General features: G+C 38.6%; 1 protein-coding gene across 1 annotated transcript in view; it reads right to left on the bottom strand.

Annotated features, from left to right (window-relative positions):
- Positions 1 to 18,273, bottom strand: part of CEP126 (centrosomal protein 126) — an 81,952-nt gene that overhangs the window by 17,709 nt on the left and 45,970 nt on the right. The window contains exons 5-6 of the mRNA XM_034665633.1: positions 13,271 to 13,469; positions 7,823 to 9,938 (exon numbers count right to left, since the gene is read on the bottom strand). Coding sequence (XP_034521524.1) covers positions 7,823 to 9,938; positions 13,271 to 13,469 — 2,315 coding nt within the window. The remainder of the gene's footprint in view (positions 1 to 7,822; positions 9,939 to 13,270; positions 13,470 to 18,273) is intronic.

Here is an 18,273-nt window from a genome sequence, read left to right as displayed (position 1 = left end):
CTCTAGCAAACTAAACACATACAAGCAAGCTGCAAAGGAGAAGACCACATTTAAATGAACGTTTATTCATCACAAAGAATGAAACTACAAATCACAAACTGGCAGAAAATAAATGCAACACATATAAGGATACAGGACTCTAGAATGTATAAACAACTTCAGTCAATAAGGGAAAAAGAACCCAAGAACAGATATTTCTCAGAAGAGGAAATGTAAACAGTTCATAAACACATGAGAGCGTTCAATTCATCAGTAATCAGGGTGATGCAAGCTGTTATAAGTAGACATTATTTCTCATCACAAGAAGCATTATCCCTTAAAGCAAGAAACTGGAGGCAACCCAACTGTCCAATGACAGAAGAATGAAAAATATTTGTATGTTCATATAATGAAATGTAATACAGTAATGAACAAGAAGTACAGCTAAATTAATGGCAATGAATCTAAAACATAAAATTGATTGAAAAAAGCAAATCATAGAAGAACACAGACGAAATGGTTTCATTTATATAAATTGTAGAACTCGGCAAAACTACCTACATTGAGATAAATTTATATGTGGTAAAATTATACAAAAAGCATGGAAGGATGAACACCACCCTACGTGGTGGAGGGATGCAGTTGGGGAGGGCATGTGAGGCCTAGCAACACCAGTGAGTTTCTATTTCTGAACTGGGCAGTGGGTACAGAGCTCTTCTGTTATTATTAGCCCTTAATTTGTTCCTATATATTATACACATTTATTTTCTAAGATATATTTCACAATAAAAAAACTTTAAAAAGTAAATTGAATGCAAATACATTACTCTGCAGTTATCTTTGTTAAACTGAACTTTGTTACTTTTGATTTATCATTTCAGTTAGTAAAGATGGTTTGAATATTAATTTCATCCTCTATTTTATTAATGACTTTCTTCGCTACTCTATGCCTTCTACAAATTGTATGGATCAATGTACTTTTAAAAAACATATATCACTGAAAAATCCGTGGTTACTCAGTTTTAAAAATTTAGGTAAGTTGATACACATTTTCTAAAACTTTTGGGGAAGATGGCAGTGTAAGACGATCCTAGGCTCACCTTGCCTGTCCCATGGATACAACTAGATAACACCCTCATCAGCATAAATAACCCAGAAAATGACCTGGAGACAAGCAGAGCAGATTCTCCACAGCTAAATGTAGAGGGCAGGCCACATTGAAGATCGCAGGAGGGTGGAGTTGTGGTCCGGAGCTAGTCGGACCCGGGAGATTGTCCCTGGGAGGGAGGGACTCATGGGCTCAAAGGGGGAGAGAAACAGACCCTCACACCAGGAAGCCTGCATGGGGAAGATGACTCACCAGAACATGTGACTTTGAAGACCAGAGGGGCTAAATTCTGCGAGTTCTTACAATCAGTGGGCCTTACTTAACACCTGGAACTTCAAAAATCAGTGGGCTTAGAGAGCCGGGAAGGTGAGAGGAAAGTTGACTCCCCACCCTTACAAAGACAGGCCTACAAATAGCCCCAAAGAGATACAACACAGGTAGCAATTTGGAAAACAGGGCACATAGGAGAGAGATTTGTTTACTAATTTCAGAGCATGTGGTGAGGGGCTGGACTCATTGGGAGACTCCTCCCGGAACAAAGTAGATGGCAAGTGTCATTTCCCTCCCCTGCCCCACAGCATAAACACAAGGCCACCTGCAGGAACCAGCACAGGGGCCAACGCCCGCTGCCTAACTTACTAACATAGCACTCTGCCCCACTGTGGACCCACCCTCTCCAGCCAGTCCTTGGCTCCAAATCTCCTCCCACAGGACAATCTGCAACACCCCATGTCCTGCCCTGTGCGCTTCTGTGGATTTGGCCCCTCCAACCTGGCCTGCCTCGATCCTGGCAGCGGCAGGTCCCCTTCCACAGGGGACTGGTGCCTACCCCAGCCCCCTGTTCTCCTGTGGTCCTGCCCCCTCCAACAGGCTCTTGGTTGGAGCCCATCAACAGCAGGGCCACAGCCTGGCTAAAACTGCACCGGATGGAAGAAGTGCTAGAGGAAGCGGAAGAATGAACCAGCATCCGGAGGACAGAGTGACACAGAGCAATCCCGCTGACCAGGAGCGGAAAAAAATGAAAATAGACGTAGGGAACTCAGCGACACCATCCAGTGTAAGAACATTGGCCTTATAGGGTCCCAGGAAGGAGAAGAGAGAGGAAAGGGGGCAGAAAATTTATTTTAAGAATTAATAGCTGAATCTAGGAAAGGAAACAGAAATCCAGATCCAGGAGGCACAGACAGACCCCAATAAAATCAACCCAAGGGGTCCACACATAGACACATATAATTAAAATAGCAAAAGGTAGAGATAGAGAATTTTTAAAGCAGAAAGAGAAAAGAAGACAGTTACAGACAAGTTACATACATCCCATAAAGCTATCAGCTGATCTTTCAGCAGAAACGTGGTAGGACAGATGGGAGTGGCATGATATAGCCAGAGTGCTGAAAGAAAAACACCTGCAGCCAAGAGTACTCTATCCAGCAAGGCTATCATTCAGAATAAAAGGAGAGATAAAAAGTTGCCCAGACAAACAAAAGTTAAAGTAATTCTTCACCACTAAACCAGCCCTACAAGGAATATTAAAGGGAAATCCAGAATATTATAGGCATTTTCTTTCCACCATAGGAGTAAGAAAAATAGGAACCACAAAAGCAGTAAAAATAAGTATATCTATAAAAATCAGTCACAGGATCCACAAACTAAAAGGATGTAAGGTATGACACCATATACCTAAAATATGGATGGCAGAGGAATAAAAAAATGGGTTCAAATTTAAGTAACCATCAACATAAGATAGACTGCTATATGCAGAATTTGTTATAAACCTAATGGTTACCATTAAATCATAAACCAGTAATAGATATGCAAAAAATTAAGAGAAAGAAATTCAAGTATATCACTAAAAAAAAAAAGCCAGCAAACCATGAGAGAAGAGAGAAAGAGAAGAAAGGAACAGAGAAGAACTACCAAAACAACCATAAAACAATTAACAAAATAACAGTTAGCAACATACCTGTCAATAATTACTTTGAATGTAAATGGACTAAACACTCCAATCAAAGCACACAGGGTGACAGAGCGGATAGAAAACAAGACCCATCTGTATGCTTCTTGTAAGAGACTCATTCAGACCTAAAGAAAGACATCTGCAGATTGAAAGCGAAGGGACAGAAAAGCATTTATTATACAAATGGAGGTGAAAAGAGACTGAGGTATGGTGTGTGTGTGTGTATATGTGTGTGTATGACAATTTAGAATTTATTTATTTATTTTGACAAAATAGACTTTAAAACAAAGAATGTAACAAGAGACAAAGAAGGGCAGTATGTAATCATGAAGGAATTCAATCCAACAAGAAGATATAACAATTGTAAATATTTATGCATCCAACAGGGGAACACCTGAATACATAAGACAGTTAATAATAAACATAAAGGAACTAACTGATAGTAATACGATAATAGTAGGGGATTTTAACACCTCCCCCCTTACATCAGTGGATGCATCATCCAAACAGAAAATCAACAAGGAAACAATGGCTTTGAATGACACACTGGACCAGAGAAAAAGAAAAAGAGAGAAGACTCAAATAAACAAAATCAGAAATGAAAGAGAAAAAATAACAACTGACACCACAGAAATGCCAAGGGTTGTAAGAGAATATTACGAAAAATTATATGCCAATAAATTGGACAACCTAGAAGACATGGATAAATTACTAGAAACATATAAACTATCAAAACTGAAGCAGGAAGAAATAGAAAGTTTGAACAGGCCAATTATTAGCAATAAAATGGAATCAGTAATCAGAAAACTCCCAATAAACAAAATTCCAGGACCTTATGGCTTCACAGGTGCATTCTTCCAAACATTAAAAGAACAGTTAATACCTATTCTTCTCAAACTATTCCAAAAAATAGAAGAAGATAAACTTCCAAATTCATTGTATGAAACCAGCATTACCCTGATACCAAAGCCAGATAAAGACACTACAAAAAAAGATAACTACAGGCCAATATCTCTGATGAACATTGATGCAAAAATCGTCAATAAAATATTAGCAAACCAAATTCAACAATACATTTAAGAAAATCATTCACTGAGATCAAGTGGGATTTATTCCTAGGATGCAAAGTGGTTTAATATTTGCAAATCAATCACTGTGATATACCACATTAATAATAAAGGATAAGATCCATATGATCATTTCAATAGATTCAGAAAAAGTACATTTGATAAAGTACAACAACCATTCAAGATAAAAACCCTCAACAAAGTAGGTTTACAGGGAATGTACCTCAACATAATAAAGGCCATATATGAAAAGCCCACAGCTAACATCATACTCAATGGTGAAAAACAGAGATTTTCCCCTAAGGTCAGGAATAAGACAAGGGTGTCTGCTTTCACCACTTTTATTCAACACAGTACTGGAAGTCCTGGCTGCAGCAATTAGACAACAAAAAGAAATAAAAGGCATACGAATCAGTAAGGAAGAAGTAAAATTTCCAGTATTTGCAGATGACATAATACCATATATAGAAAACTCTAAAGACTCCACCAGAAAACGACTAGAACTGATAAATGAATTCAGTAAGATTGCAGGATACAAAATCAACAGACAGAAATCTGGTGCATTTCTATATACTAATAATGAAGTGGCAGAAAGAGAGATGAAGAAAGCAATCACATTTACAACAGCATCAAAAAGAATAAAATACCTAGGAATAAACTCAATCAAGGAGGTGAAAGACCTGTACTCTGAAAACTATAAAACACTGATGGAAGAAATTGAAGATAACACAAATGAATGGAAAGATATTCCATATTCATGCATTGGAAGAACAAATATTATTAAAATGTCCACACTATACAAAGCAATATACATATTTAATACAATTGCTATCAAAATGTCAACAGCATTTTTCACAGAACTAGAACAATTCCAAAATCTGTAGGGAACCACAAAAGACCCCAAATAGCCAAAGCAATCTTGAAAAAGAAAAATAAATCTGGAGGTATCACAATCCCAGATTTCAAGATATACTAAAAAGCCATAGTAATCAAAACAGTATGGTACTGGCACAAAAATAGATACACAGATTAATGGAACAGAATAGAAAACCCAGAAGTAAACCCACAATTATATGGTCAATTAATGTTTGACAAAGTAGACAAGAATATGCAATGGGAAAAAGTCCCTTCAACAAATGGTGTTGGGAAAACTGAACAGCAACATGCAAAACAATAAAACTGGACCAGTTCTTATACCATACACAAAAATAAACTCAAAATGAATTAAGGACCTAAACGAGAGACCTGAAACCATACAAGCCCTAGAAGAGAGCACAGGCACCAATTTCTCTGATACTGGCTGTAGCAACATTTTTCTAGATATATCTTGGGAGGCGAGGGAAACAAAAGCAAAAATAAACTATTGAGACTACATCAAAATAAAAAGCTTCTGTACAGAAAAGGAGGCAATCAATAAAACAAAAAGACAACCACTGAATGGGAGAAGATATCCACAAATGACATTTCCAACAAAGGGTTAGTATCCAAAATATATAAAGAACCGATACAACTCAACACCCAAAAAAACAAATAATCCAATTAAAAAATGGGCAGAAGACATGAACAGACATTTCTCTGAAGAAGACATACGAACGGCCAACAGACACATGAACAGATGCTCCACATCACTCACCATCAGGGAAACACGGATCAGAACCACAATGAGACACCACCTCACACCCGTCAGAATGGCTAGAATCAACAACACAGGAAACAACAGGTGTCAGTGAGGATGTAGAGAAAGGGGATCCCTCATGAACTGTTGGTGGGAATGCAAGCGGGCACAGCCACTGTGGAAAACAGTATGGAGGGTCCTCAAAAAGTTAAAAATTGAACTACCATATGATCCAATAAATTATGAAGCAATCTAAGTGTCCACTGATAGATGAAGGGATAAAGAAGACATCACACACACACACACACACACACACACACACTGGAATATTATTCAGCCATAAAAAGAATGAAATCTTGCCATTTGCAACCACAGGGGTGGATCTGGAGAGTTTAATGCTAAACAAAGTCAGTCAGGGAAAGACAAATACCATATGATCTCACTCATATGTGGAATTTAAGAAACAAAACAAATGAAGAAAAAAGTGAGAAATCAAAAAACAGACTCTTCAACTATAGAGAACTGGTGGGATGTGGCATACGTGTCTGTGTGTGTGTGTATACATACATACGTACACATGTATATACACATACATACATACAATGGTTTTTACTCAATCTATATGATTCTTTCTTTCTTTCTTTTTTTTGGAAGTAGTGTGAATACTAAAGTTACACTATAAAATGCCTAGATTAAAAAGGAATAAAATCTTTAGTGAGAAAAATAACTTTTAAAAATCTAGGTTTTTGCCAAGAAACAGACTCTTAACTATAAAGAACACACTGATGGTGACCAGAGGGGAGGTGGGTGGGGGAATGGGTGAAACAGGTGATGGGGATGAAGGAGGGCACTTGTGATGAAAAAATTAAAAAAAAAAAAAGACTAGATTTTTGTAGACAAGTACTGAAAGTTTTTAGATTAGAGTCTTTGCATTTAGCTTCCCATCTGCTAATATGACTTAACATCCATTCATTTAAGAAAAGTGTGGGTGACCACTAAGTGCCAGGACCTGGGGAGACAGTGATGAATTACAACAAAAGCCCGCTGTCCTTAAAATCTCAGTCTAATTAAAGAAAACTTTGAATATTAAATTTTAAACTAACTCCTTCTTTACATCATCTTAGTATTTACTCATACCTTTGGGAAAAGAAAAGAATTACTTTTCTGATTTTTTCCCAAGTCCTATCTATTTCTCAATAGGCCACTGATTCCCACTGGCAGGAAAATGTGTTTCTAGTTAATTTCCCCCAGAGGAAAAGAGCTTCAGGAGGAGTTAGCGGTTACTATGGGTAATTCTAAGGCGTCCTGGGGGGGGGGGGCGGCTAGTCTTCAAACTGTTTAAAGGAATACCGTCACTTTTTCTCCACATGAAAACCAGCTACATAAGGGATAAAAGTAGGGCTGCCAGTCTTTTGGAAAGGGAATGGGAGGGTTAGGCACACCTACCATTAGCTTATACCTATTCAATTTAACAAATATTTTATACAATAATATTTTTTTATTATATTATGTTAGTCACCATACAGAACATCCCTGGTTTTTGATGTAAAGTTCGATGATTCATTAGTTGCGTATAACACCCCGGGGGGGGGGTAATCAGAAGGGGGAATGAAGCATGAGAGACTATGGACTCTGAGAATCAATTTAACAAATATTTTAAAGAAAATTAAAAGAAAGTACTATAACTACATTTATTTACCTATTTAGAATAATTTAAAAAATATTTTCCACTGTGCATATTTTGACAGGAATTTTGACTTGAATATTGGGGTAATGTAATGACAGAATGATATTGGATAAAAATCAGACCCTATTCTTTGTCCTCCCTCTTTTAAACTAACAAGAAAAGTCACAGGAAGAAAATGGAGGCTGGCAAGTTTCTAATTTTAGTTGAGTGCGGGTTGGGTGGTTCTTTTAAAAGCTCCAGCTAGACGGACGAGGAGAGAATGTTCAGGGAGGGACGCTGTTTCTGTACTGCTAAGCTATGATTGAATACTGTATCTCCAGGGTGCACGTTGCTGTGCCTCAATAAGAAAAATTTCACAGGAACTTAAAACGTTGTACAATTTATTTGTAAAAATATATAAGTTTATTCTTACCAGCAGCCTTTTCATTTTGACCCAGAATATCCTTCTGTCTTTTCCACAAGGGAACGGAGTCTTCTCGAGCAGTTCTCAGAGTCACGGAGGGATGGCTTTCTTCAACAGGACACCGGTGGGCACAGTGTGAGGTCCCATCTTGCGGGACCACCACTTGAGTGCCATCTGAACCGTTTACTTTTGCTAAAGTTTGGCACTCGGAAGAACAACATGGAAGAGAAGGCATCATAGTGACGGAGTCCGCACAGGCATCTGTGGGTGGAGAGCTACTTTCCTGATTCCAGGGATTGAACCTGTGTTCTGTCGGAAGCACATGTTTTGAAGGACAATAGTTAGGAGTCAGCACGTTTTGAGAATTCTCAAGTGTCACTGGTTGACACTGAGGCGCTTGCGTACTTTTACCACTCCTAACCTTTGACGGAGACTGAGGAGGAGGAGGGGGCACACTCAGTCTGCCCTGAGCTTGTGAAAGGCTGTTGGCTCTGCCGGCGGACTGGGGCTGAAGGCTGGTGCCTTTTCTGTGCGCGCACACAAAGGCTGACTGCACCTGAGCAGATCTTGTTCCGATCACTCTCGCACCACCTCGTTGTGGATTTGCTTTCTGAGCTTTAGAACCACCACCGTGTACAGGGGCTTGAGTTCCCTCTTTCTTTGAGGGTGGCCAGGCTTGTTTAGCAACGTTATAACCTGAAGGCATAAAACAGTTCAGACACGCATGGTCTGTTGCAGGTTCTCCTAAACCAGCGACCTTTTCAGAGACAGAACCCTCCTTGGGCTGCATTCCATCAGCAGGACCTACAGCACAGGCAGGAACTCTAATTACCTTGCTGGCAGCACCACTTTTAGTCTGACTGTGGAAAGGCTGAGACCACTGTTGACATAGTTCTATTCTGTTCTTCAGTGAATGACCGTCTGCAGCATTTTTGTCTGTATCTCCAGTTTCGTCAAACCACCTCAGTTTTTTAATAGTCTTCGGAATTTCTGTACCTTTTTCTTTTGTTAATTCAATACTATCTCTGATAGCCGCTGCTTTTTGATTTCCTAACTTAAAGCTATGGTTTATAACTAGTGCCTTGAAACAATTGTGTTCGTATTTAGATTCTTTTTTTAAAATACCTTTCAGAAACCTCACACCATTTCTCTCAGGAATGCTGTATTTCATCTTCTTGTGCTGACCAACTAAGTCACAGTTAGAAATTACAGTAGACACTGACATTGATGTTTGGGCTATTTTGTGTTTCTTATCGTTTGAATCAGAGTTGTGAGGTATATAGACAACTTGAAAATCATCTGAAAACAAAGGCAACTCTTCCTTATTACAATGAACATATTTTAACTTCTCATCTTTAACATCTGTCAATTCTCCTAACGTATCAGAACACTGCACCGGGTCGACCTGTTTTATATGTAGACTGCTCTTCGGTAAAGGCCTAGCTGACTGCATATTACATGGCAAAACTATACGTGTTGCTGTAGGTACAAACGAAGTAGGTCTGTTTTCTTGTGTTAATTCAGAATTGTTCCCTTGGTCTGAAAATGTAGCCATTCCCTGTGTTAGACGATCTGGACTGGCCCAGACTTTGCTAAATTTAAATGTTGGGCTCTCAGTGACAAATGGTCTCTCCCTTTGGAATGTTCCAGAAGATGAGTCAGTAGTCCTCACAGTGCTAGTTTCAGAGACTGCTTTGCCTTTTCCATCTTGTACAAATATAGTTGGACTATATACGAAGGCTGCTGAATTATTAGCACTATTTGTCACTCTTTCCACAGGTGGATTTTGTTCTTTACTGTTAAAACACTCACAAGAAGGCAGAACATCAGGCTTACTTACAATATCTGAGAAAGGTGTGACAGTCTGAGTATCTGGATCACTTACATTTATGAGCCAATTATTGATATGTTGACTTTTAGAGAATGCCAGTTTATCTTCATCAAAGCAGCTCAGATTAGCCGATTGCAGATTTACTGATTTGAGAGAAATGGAATCCTTCTGGTTGGATGTGGAAGGCTCCTTGTTAAGTGTTAAGTATATTTCTTCATGTTCCCCAGCCTCAAGACTGTCTATACTTGAGAGGGTTTCAGAATTTGTTATTTGATTAACTTCATCACAAAATTTCTGAAAGGAAAAAAAAAAAGAACAGTTATATAGCTTAGAACTTTTAAAACATCAAAATTAATGATTCGACACACCACTGTTACTGAGCCCTATTGTCCCTGGCATGTAAAATAAAGTAATACACTATAAACAGTGTAAGTATCTAAATAATCTATATCCCTGCAGTAGTCCTCAAGAGTGAAAAGAAGGGAGCCAACAAAGACTTACAATAAATGGTGTTTGCTTTAATTTCTACGCCTAAAGTAACTACCTAATTATTCTAGCCACGGTTATAGCTTAGAAAATAATTTTACTATTGCTATTCCATTTGGAGTTTTGAGTTTCTTGAAGGTTTTATAACACCATGTGAACTTCAGAAAAATAGTTATTTACGAAGGGTATTTTTTCCCTGAAAGCTTCACTGGACTTGAGGGAGGCTCGTGAAAGCTCTGTGGCCCTAATGTGAGTTTCCTGTTGGTAGGGGTGCATCTTCGGAGAGCAGGTAACCTCACGGCCTACACTGTGGGGTTCTAGACTCCGACTGTATATCACAATCATGGGAAGAGTTTTGTAGAAATAACCATGCCTGGGTCCTCCTAATTAAATACTCGGATGGGGTCCATGTATTTGTATTTTTATTTTAAAGTACTCCAGGCATTCTAATGAGGATGTAGAATTGACAATTACTGATTTTAATGAGCCCTTTTTTGAGACTTAGAACAGTAATAATTTCTATGAATTTCATAGACATTCTCAACATTATTTCAATGCAATTTCATGGAACTTGTCTGTCTTTAATAAAATTTCATGATCACTTCAAAGTGTGGTATGTGTTTAAAGATATTTCTAATTTCTCACATATACCTAGAATGCATTAATTTATATCACATGTAAATAAATACATTCAAGAGGATTTTAGATTGTAAATCTTGTCAAAGAGTTAAATGGACTCAAAAGAAAGGAAATGACTGTCCCTTAAGATTTTTCACAAATTTTAGAAATTTAAATATTCTGATACTGAACAAAAATATATCATTTTTCTAGCCCATTAAATAAATGAAGAAGCCCATGAAATCAATTACAGAATAAAAATATTTTGTTTGTATACTTAATGCTTATTGATATATTATCACAAAATAAATTTTGAAAATGACTCACAAGAGTGTGATATCACTAGCATCTATCACCTGCTTATCACATCGTCAGTGCTCTGGTGTCTGTTGAAAGTGATGGTCCCTCAGCCTATCAGGAGAACAAAACAGAGCACACTCTTGACAGTGCCTTTCTGCCCTAAGCTGCTTTAACAGACAATCATAAGGAAACCCTCGAGGCCTTCCTTGGAGATGACATCTACAAGATTAAGAAGCAATGGGAGTTTGAGGGTCTTTCTAGATGTACGTGTGATATTCATGGCTCTGAGACTTTTGTTGTTACAGGTCTGTGATGGCCTCATACCCCAAAGCACCTGAAAAGAAGTTTAGCAACTTCTGATTTCACTGAACTATACTTTTTGCCCCCAGAGTTTTTCTCATCACTAAGAAATGAAACAATATGATCAGCTTGAACTTTTGCTTGTAAGTTAATGATATGCAAACTGTACTAGTTCATACTTTGTGTTTCAGTTTTAAAATCAGTGTCATTGAGGTAGACTTATCTACCAAATGCACCCATTTTAAATGTCTAGTTTGATGGATTTTGACAAATTATTCACCCATACACACCATTTCAAACAATCCATAGAATCTTTCCATCTGCTGGAAGTCCACACCTAACCACCACTAACCACCACTAATCCGCTATCACTACAGATCTGAGTTATCATCTGAGGCATGAAAAACTTTGAGGGCATTTGTTAATCATGCAGATGCTGGTGGAGGGTGGGGGTGTTCAGCTCTTGTTTGTTTGAAGATGCCTATTTTGCCTTCGTTCCAGAAGGATATCGTCAGCTGGATACAGAATTCTAGGCTGGGAGTTTCCTGATCTCAGAACTTTAAAAATGCTTCACTGTCTTCTGGCCTGAAATTAATGCGGTCTGTCTTATCTTTGTTCACCCATATGCTATGGATCTTTTTTCCCCTCTCTAGATAAATTTTCACATTTTTCAAAATAATTTTTTAAGTTTGAGTGTGGTTGACACAATGTTACATGAGTTTCAGGTGTACAACACAGTGACTTGACAAATCTACACATCATGTGCTCACCACAAGTGTGGCTGCATCTGTACCCACATGACACCATTGACTATATTCCTGTGCTGTGTAGCTTAAGTTAATGTTGATGTGCCTTTTGCAGGGGGGTGTGGATTTTTTTTGAGGCTTGTCCAAAGATTATGTCCAGGTAGAAAGCCTATGTGATTATAGGGCTTACCTCATTTATTTTCCTTTTTTCAAGATCATATCCTATATTGCCTGTTGTCTCATGTCTAAAAATAGCTGTTTCATATGTTTTATTCAGAATTATAGTTGTTTATGGCCCAAAGTCATTTCATCATTGCCAGAAGAAGCCTCCTGCTTTCCGTTTTTTTTTTTTTTTTTTTTTTTTAAGCCTTGTCATTATTACTTAGTTACTGGATAAATCAGGCAAAGGTTAGGAATTTAATCTTGATATCAGCCTACTAAAAACCTCATAAATGTGTGTAATTACTCATGAAATGTAGAGTGCATGAACATTTCAGGAAAATCAGCTGAAATCCATATTTTGTGGGGGGAAAAAAACTGAGTGCATGACCAGAGATAGAACAGAAATGTCATTTCTAGTTAATTGTGACATATTTTCATTAAGAACCTAATGTCCACATGTATTATAATTTTCAGGATGCTTTTTTTTTAAGATTTATTCATTTATTTATTTATTTATGTGACAGAGAGACAGCCAGCGAGAGAGGGAACACAGCAGGGGGAGTGGGAGAGGAAGAAGCAGGCTCCCAGGGGAAGAGCCCGACGTGGACTCGATCCCAGAACACCGGGATCACGCCCTGAGCCGAAGGCAGACGCCTAATGACTGCACCACCCAGGCGCCCCTCAGGATGCTTTTTGTAATCCAGTCTCTAACAATGATACTTACGCTACTTTGTAGTTTTAAATAGCTTTCATGTTTGATTGGAAAATAACATTCATAGAGCATATTTTTCCAAATATGAGAGATGGAAAAGGAATAGAGAAAGCAGGGTGAAAAATGAGCAAAAGGTAGAAAAATCTAAACAATTATTTCTGTAGTATCGTGATGGATTTGTGTCGACTCATTCACATCCTATCCTTGGTTAATGGCATACTTTTCTTTAGTGCAGATCACTGCAGAGATGGGACAGAATTATTACTAGGTACTGAAATATTAACATATTTATAGTTTCATACTTGCAAAGTGCTTAGATGCTGATCTTCTAGGAGTTTCTGAGTTTCTTCCAGTTTAAGCTGGAACGCATCTTTGTTAGTAGCCAAGTTTGCCCTGTTGTTTTCCTTCATTTCTTTACCACAATTGATTTTGGACAAGAGATGTTTCTGATGCTTGTGACCATTTTTTGACAATGATGAAGGCAGGGCATTATCTATAGCTCTGTGAACCATACATAAAAAATATTTAGTACATTTAAATAAAGTTAACCTCTATCTATACAAGTGACACATTTATGTTGTATGGGTGTGTGTGTGGGTCTGTGTTCAGATAATCACATTTAAGGATTTTGGAATGGGAATTTAAGGCAGTCAATAGAATAAAAATGATTGTGGGATTATAGTGCCAACAAAACACTCCCCCTTCATGTAGGAATACCCAATTATTCATGGCTTGGATTATTAAGTTCTATTTCTCTATTGTTTGGGACAGATGTAGAAGGAATTCCTGTAGATACGTAGAGTCATTCCTTCGTTCTGTAAGAGCGTTCCTATCTGGATAAAAATGTGCTGCACTACCCTTAGTTCTGAGTTGATGTTGTAGCTGGTAGGTGTTCCCGTAACCTGATGAAGTTGGTTGAAGAGTCAAGCAGATAGAAAATAGGAAAACTGCCTGTTGGCGCAGGCAGGAATTTCCATCCAACTTTACTAGGTTTGGAAGCCTGGCTCTTCCTTGATGGAGGAGAATACACACACTTGTTTTCAGTGGTATCACGAACACAAGCATGGTTTTCAGGCCACGCAAGGGCTATCTTCAGTGCAGGGTCTGCCTGTAGTGTGCCGAAGTGCCACCCACCATTTTCTACTGGAACTTTGCGTCTTCTGGAAAGGTCTAGCAAGTTCTATCTCAGCACGTGTACAAAGTGAGAAGCGAGGAGCAGAGGAGCACTGTTCTGGGGGGCTGGGCAGGAAGTGTATCAAACAGCCGACTGCTGCTGCACTACACCCAGCAGTGTGATTCCCAAGAGCATTCAGTCCCAGCTCACTTCAGTTACTCCTATTTAATGAGGATAAAAAGGTTTGGAGGACACATGGCCACAGGTAACACATACCTATCTCCAATACACATATATATCTTTATCTGGACAAACTGGAATAGTCAAGGTCAATAGTTACTAGATTCCAGCCTATCTTTTTTTGTGACCACAGGGAGGTCACAGACAGCAAGAAGGTATTTAACACAAGTTCCTGAATGCTGAGAGTATGTTTTTCTCTCTGCCTTTTAGGCTCTCCTACTCTCACAGATTCCTTCCCCTTCAGTCACCCTTCCCAAACAAAATATTGCCAAATCTACAAGATATCTAATAAACCCAATTTATTTACCTTTAAAGTTGATGTCTCTCAACTTTTTCTTCTCTATTTCTTTCTTCTCTACTCCACTTGCTTCTCTTCTCTTCTCTACTTTCTTCCCCCAGGGAGGAGGATTGAGGGGATGAACAGGAATAAAAGGAGAGGGGGAAGTAGGAAGTGAGGGAGAGTAAAGCTTGGGGGGAAAGGAGGAAGACACAGGATGGATTGGAGAGGAAGCTGAATAGAGAGAAGAGGAAAAGAAAGGAACAGATGAAGGAGGTAAGGATGGAGAGGCAGGAGAGGAGGGTAAAGAAGAGGAAAGGATAGAGGAAGAGGAAGAGGACTGCACAGGAGATGAAGAAGGTGTGAAAGTGGAAGGCGATGAAGACCAAGAAGAGCATGGGGAACAACAGGGAGGTAGGTGGGAGAGAACTGAGGCAGGAGGATGTCCTACAAAGGCCTGGGGCAGATCTGACAACGTGGTGGTTTGCGGAACAGACCGCTGGGCTGACCAGAAAGGGTCTAAGGTAGCAGGATGTTCAGGGAACGGACTGATATCAGAAAGAGCAGGGACTGGTTGATGAGGGGGGTGACTGGATAAACAGGAAGGCTTCAAAACAGGGAGAGCTTCCAAAGGGGTTGGGGAAACAACCAGTCGAGCTGGAAGGGAACGACGAACGAGGGCAGGCATTAGAGTAGCCTGAGTAGAACGCTGTGGAGGGAAATGTTTGGGTCTGAAAGTTTTGTAAAATAACTTGCTCTGTGTGTCAGAATCAGGGAGGACTGTGGAACTTCGGGGTGGGTGGGGTAAATGGTCAGGTGGGCCAGAAGGAATTGGGGCTGGTAGGTGCGGGAAACTGCTGGGGAAGCTGGGGGTAACTGGGGCTGGAGGGTGAGGAAGATATTTGACTGGGTAGGACGGTAACGGGGCTGGTATAGAGGTCTTTGGGAGAGCAGAGGGGATGGATGGACGAATAGGGAGGGTTTGGGGCTGGTTGGGGGCAGAGACAGCTGGATAGCTGGGAAGAATCTGGGAATGGTGGGACAGCAATGGGGCCCGTGGAGGAGACAGCCGAACTGTTAAGTAGGGATAAGGTGTGGAGACAGCTGGACAGGCAGGAATGGATCTGCACAGGTGGAAAAGCATTTGGACAGGCAGGTAGAGAGACAGCCTTATTAAGATGTTATTTTTGTTGTGGACGCTTATTAGGCTGTCTCTAGGCTTTTGATTCATAGTATATTTTTGTCCTGAGCGTCCGTGTGTGTTCTTCTGATCAACCAGGGTCCTCTCACACGTGCTGACAAATGTATGTAGCTTATTCATGTTCCCCTTTTCTGATTCCTCTCAAGAGTATTTTCCCCTCTCAGGAGTCTGGTAGTCATACAGATAATGAATATGGGCTAGAAAATGTGGTTTAAATTACTGGTACAAAGGGAAAATAGAGGTCAAATAGGTCACTGCTCAGCTCTGGCCAGATTTCTCAGGGTTGCATGTGGTTCAGGATCAACTGTGTCACCACAAATACATGGATATTGGAGATAGATATCTGATAATATCATTTTAAAAGTATAAAAATTTAATATGGGGAAAATATAGCTTCTTTTGCCTTATATCTATCCGAAGGGTGAAGTATATTACCTTTGTGATAAGGATTTGGTTGTGATCGAAGGCTGATTACTTGCATTTTTAATGTTAGTCCCTTGTTAATATTCTTATATATCATTAATCTCCTGAGGCAGCTTCTATTTTCATGTGGATATATTCTCTGATTGGTCTTCAGCCTTTAGCATTGAATACCCTTTAGTTTTTCATACAATTTTTTTGCCTTTAGATGATCACATTACCAACATCTTAAGTTATTTTTATCTGCCATTAATATTTTCCACATTAGAACAATTGTTTATGAGTACTGATGGAATCAACTACTCTGGATGCTCCCTGTTTCCTGCCATTACTTTACTCCTTAACACATTTTAGGTTTATATTCCACATATAATGGATTTTTAATGTGACAATAGCTGATCAATATTTGTAGCTTAATCATATTTTCAATAAATAGTACACATATTTCTATTAACCTAACACCTGATTCTTAATATTCCAATATTTCATATTTGTATAGCATTTTATAACTTACAAAGGATTTTCATACATATCATTTAATACTGTTAGTTATCTGTGGAGAGAAGTTCAACATTCTAATAAGTAAGCCAAAATGTTTTCTCTGTAAATTGTATACATTTGTTGTTTTCCAAATACATAACATTTATTGTGTATGTGTACACAGATAGGTGTACATAGTCAAAATCAAAATAGTGCATCACAATAATAAGTGAAAACTGTGTACTCTAACTTAGAATGGAGATCATCTCTCGTAAAACAAAATGACCTATGCTATTTAGTGGTCCCAGCACAGATCTGGATCATGCTAACTCCACGTTTGTGTGCTACAAGGAAATCAAAGTTGTTTTGACACTTTATCTCTTCTAAGACTTTAAGGAACTGTACAGTGTTGAGCAAAAATAGTCTATACTTCCATTCCTAGCACTAAAGAGCTTTTTTATTGAAAATATCTAAGAACACAAAGGATGACAATTGATGTGTCCAAAGAGAAACCTGTGAGGAAAACCGGTATACAAAAATGCACATTACTTTTATACTAAATGATTTGGAATTTTTATTACTCTAAATTCCCCCTCTAAAGGTCTGTCATCTTCCCTTCCCCACAGAGTACTCTAAAGCTATACTGCCTTCACCCCCGCGACTTCCTTGGCCACTGCTGTCTGGCGTCCACCTGCGGCTCCGAGACACTGCTTTTGCTCATGATTAACTAAAAACAGACACTACCGGACCGCTGTCTTTCTGAATTTAATTCCCTTGGTTTACATGTCATTGTGCTTTCCTGGTTATTTTCCTACTTCTCCAATTGTTCCTTCTCAGGTTCTTTCTTGAGCTCCTTTCTTTGCTTGTCCTTTATATGCTAGAATTTCTTTTTTATAGTAAACTTTAAAGACTTTATTTCCATGTCATTCACTTATACTTCTTGGAATGGGAATATATACATTATTCACTATAAATGCTTAATGCTTTAAATTTACAATTACCCTATTTGTAGAAACTTGAAAATTATTCCAATTAAATGAAAAAAAAAGTACAAAAAATTTCTTTTGTTCTTACCATTGAAATGTATTTTAAAACATTTTTATAGCAGCCAAAACCTTTAACCCAAAATTGAGAACTGCAGTCTCATAAGCATAACAAAATGGCCACAATCTACTTAATTATCTTGGTTATTAACGGTGGGGAAAGTGTAGTGGTCCCTAAATAAGAAAACACAGACTGACAACTGGGATGGATTCTCTTCTGGACACTCAGAGCTCCATCCCTGATCATTAGTTTTATTTCATCGTAACAGACAATTGCTGCAACTTTAACAAAAAGTTTAAATGGACTCTTGGTGTTTATTATTGGTGATGCTTGCTACGATTTAAGAATGCCAAAAATGAGAATCAGGAAATGATCCACAATTAAAAAAATCCTAAGGGACTGACTGCTACACAGTGTAATCTGGTGCTCCATTATCAATAGGGTTTTGAATTAGATGGTATTTTTTTCACAAGCAAACACCTTGTTAAATAGCTGGTAAACACTTTGCAATCATAGTAAGTGCTAGGAG

Source organism: Ailuropoda melanoleuca, chromosome 8, assembly GCF_002007445.2.
Source record: "Ailuropoda melanoleuca isolate Jingjing chromosome 8, ASM200744v2, whole genome shotgun sequence".
In the NCBI taxonomy this organism is placed as follows: domain Eukaryota; kingdom Metazoa; phylum Chordata; class Mammalia; order Carnivora; family Ursidae; genus Ailuropoda; species Ailuropoda melanoleuca.
This window is presented reverse-complemented; position numbering and strand designations above follow the sequence as displayed.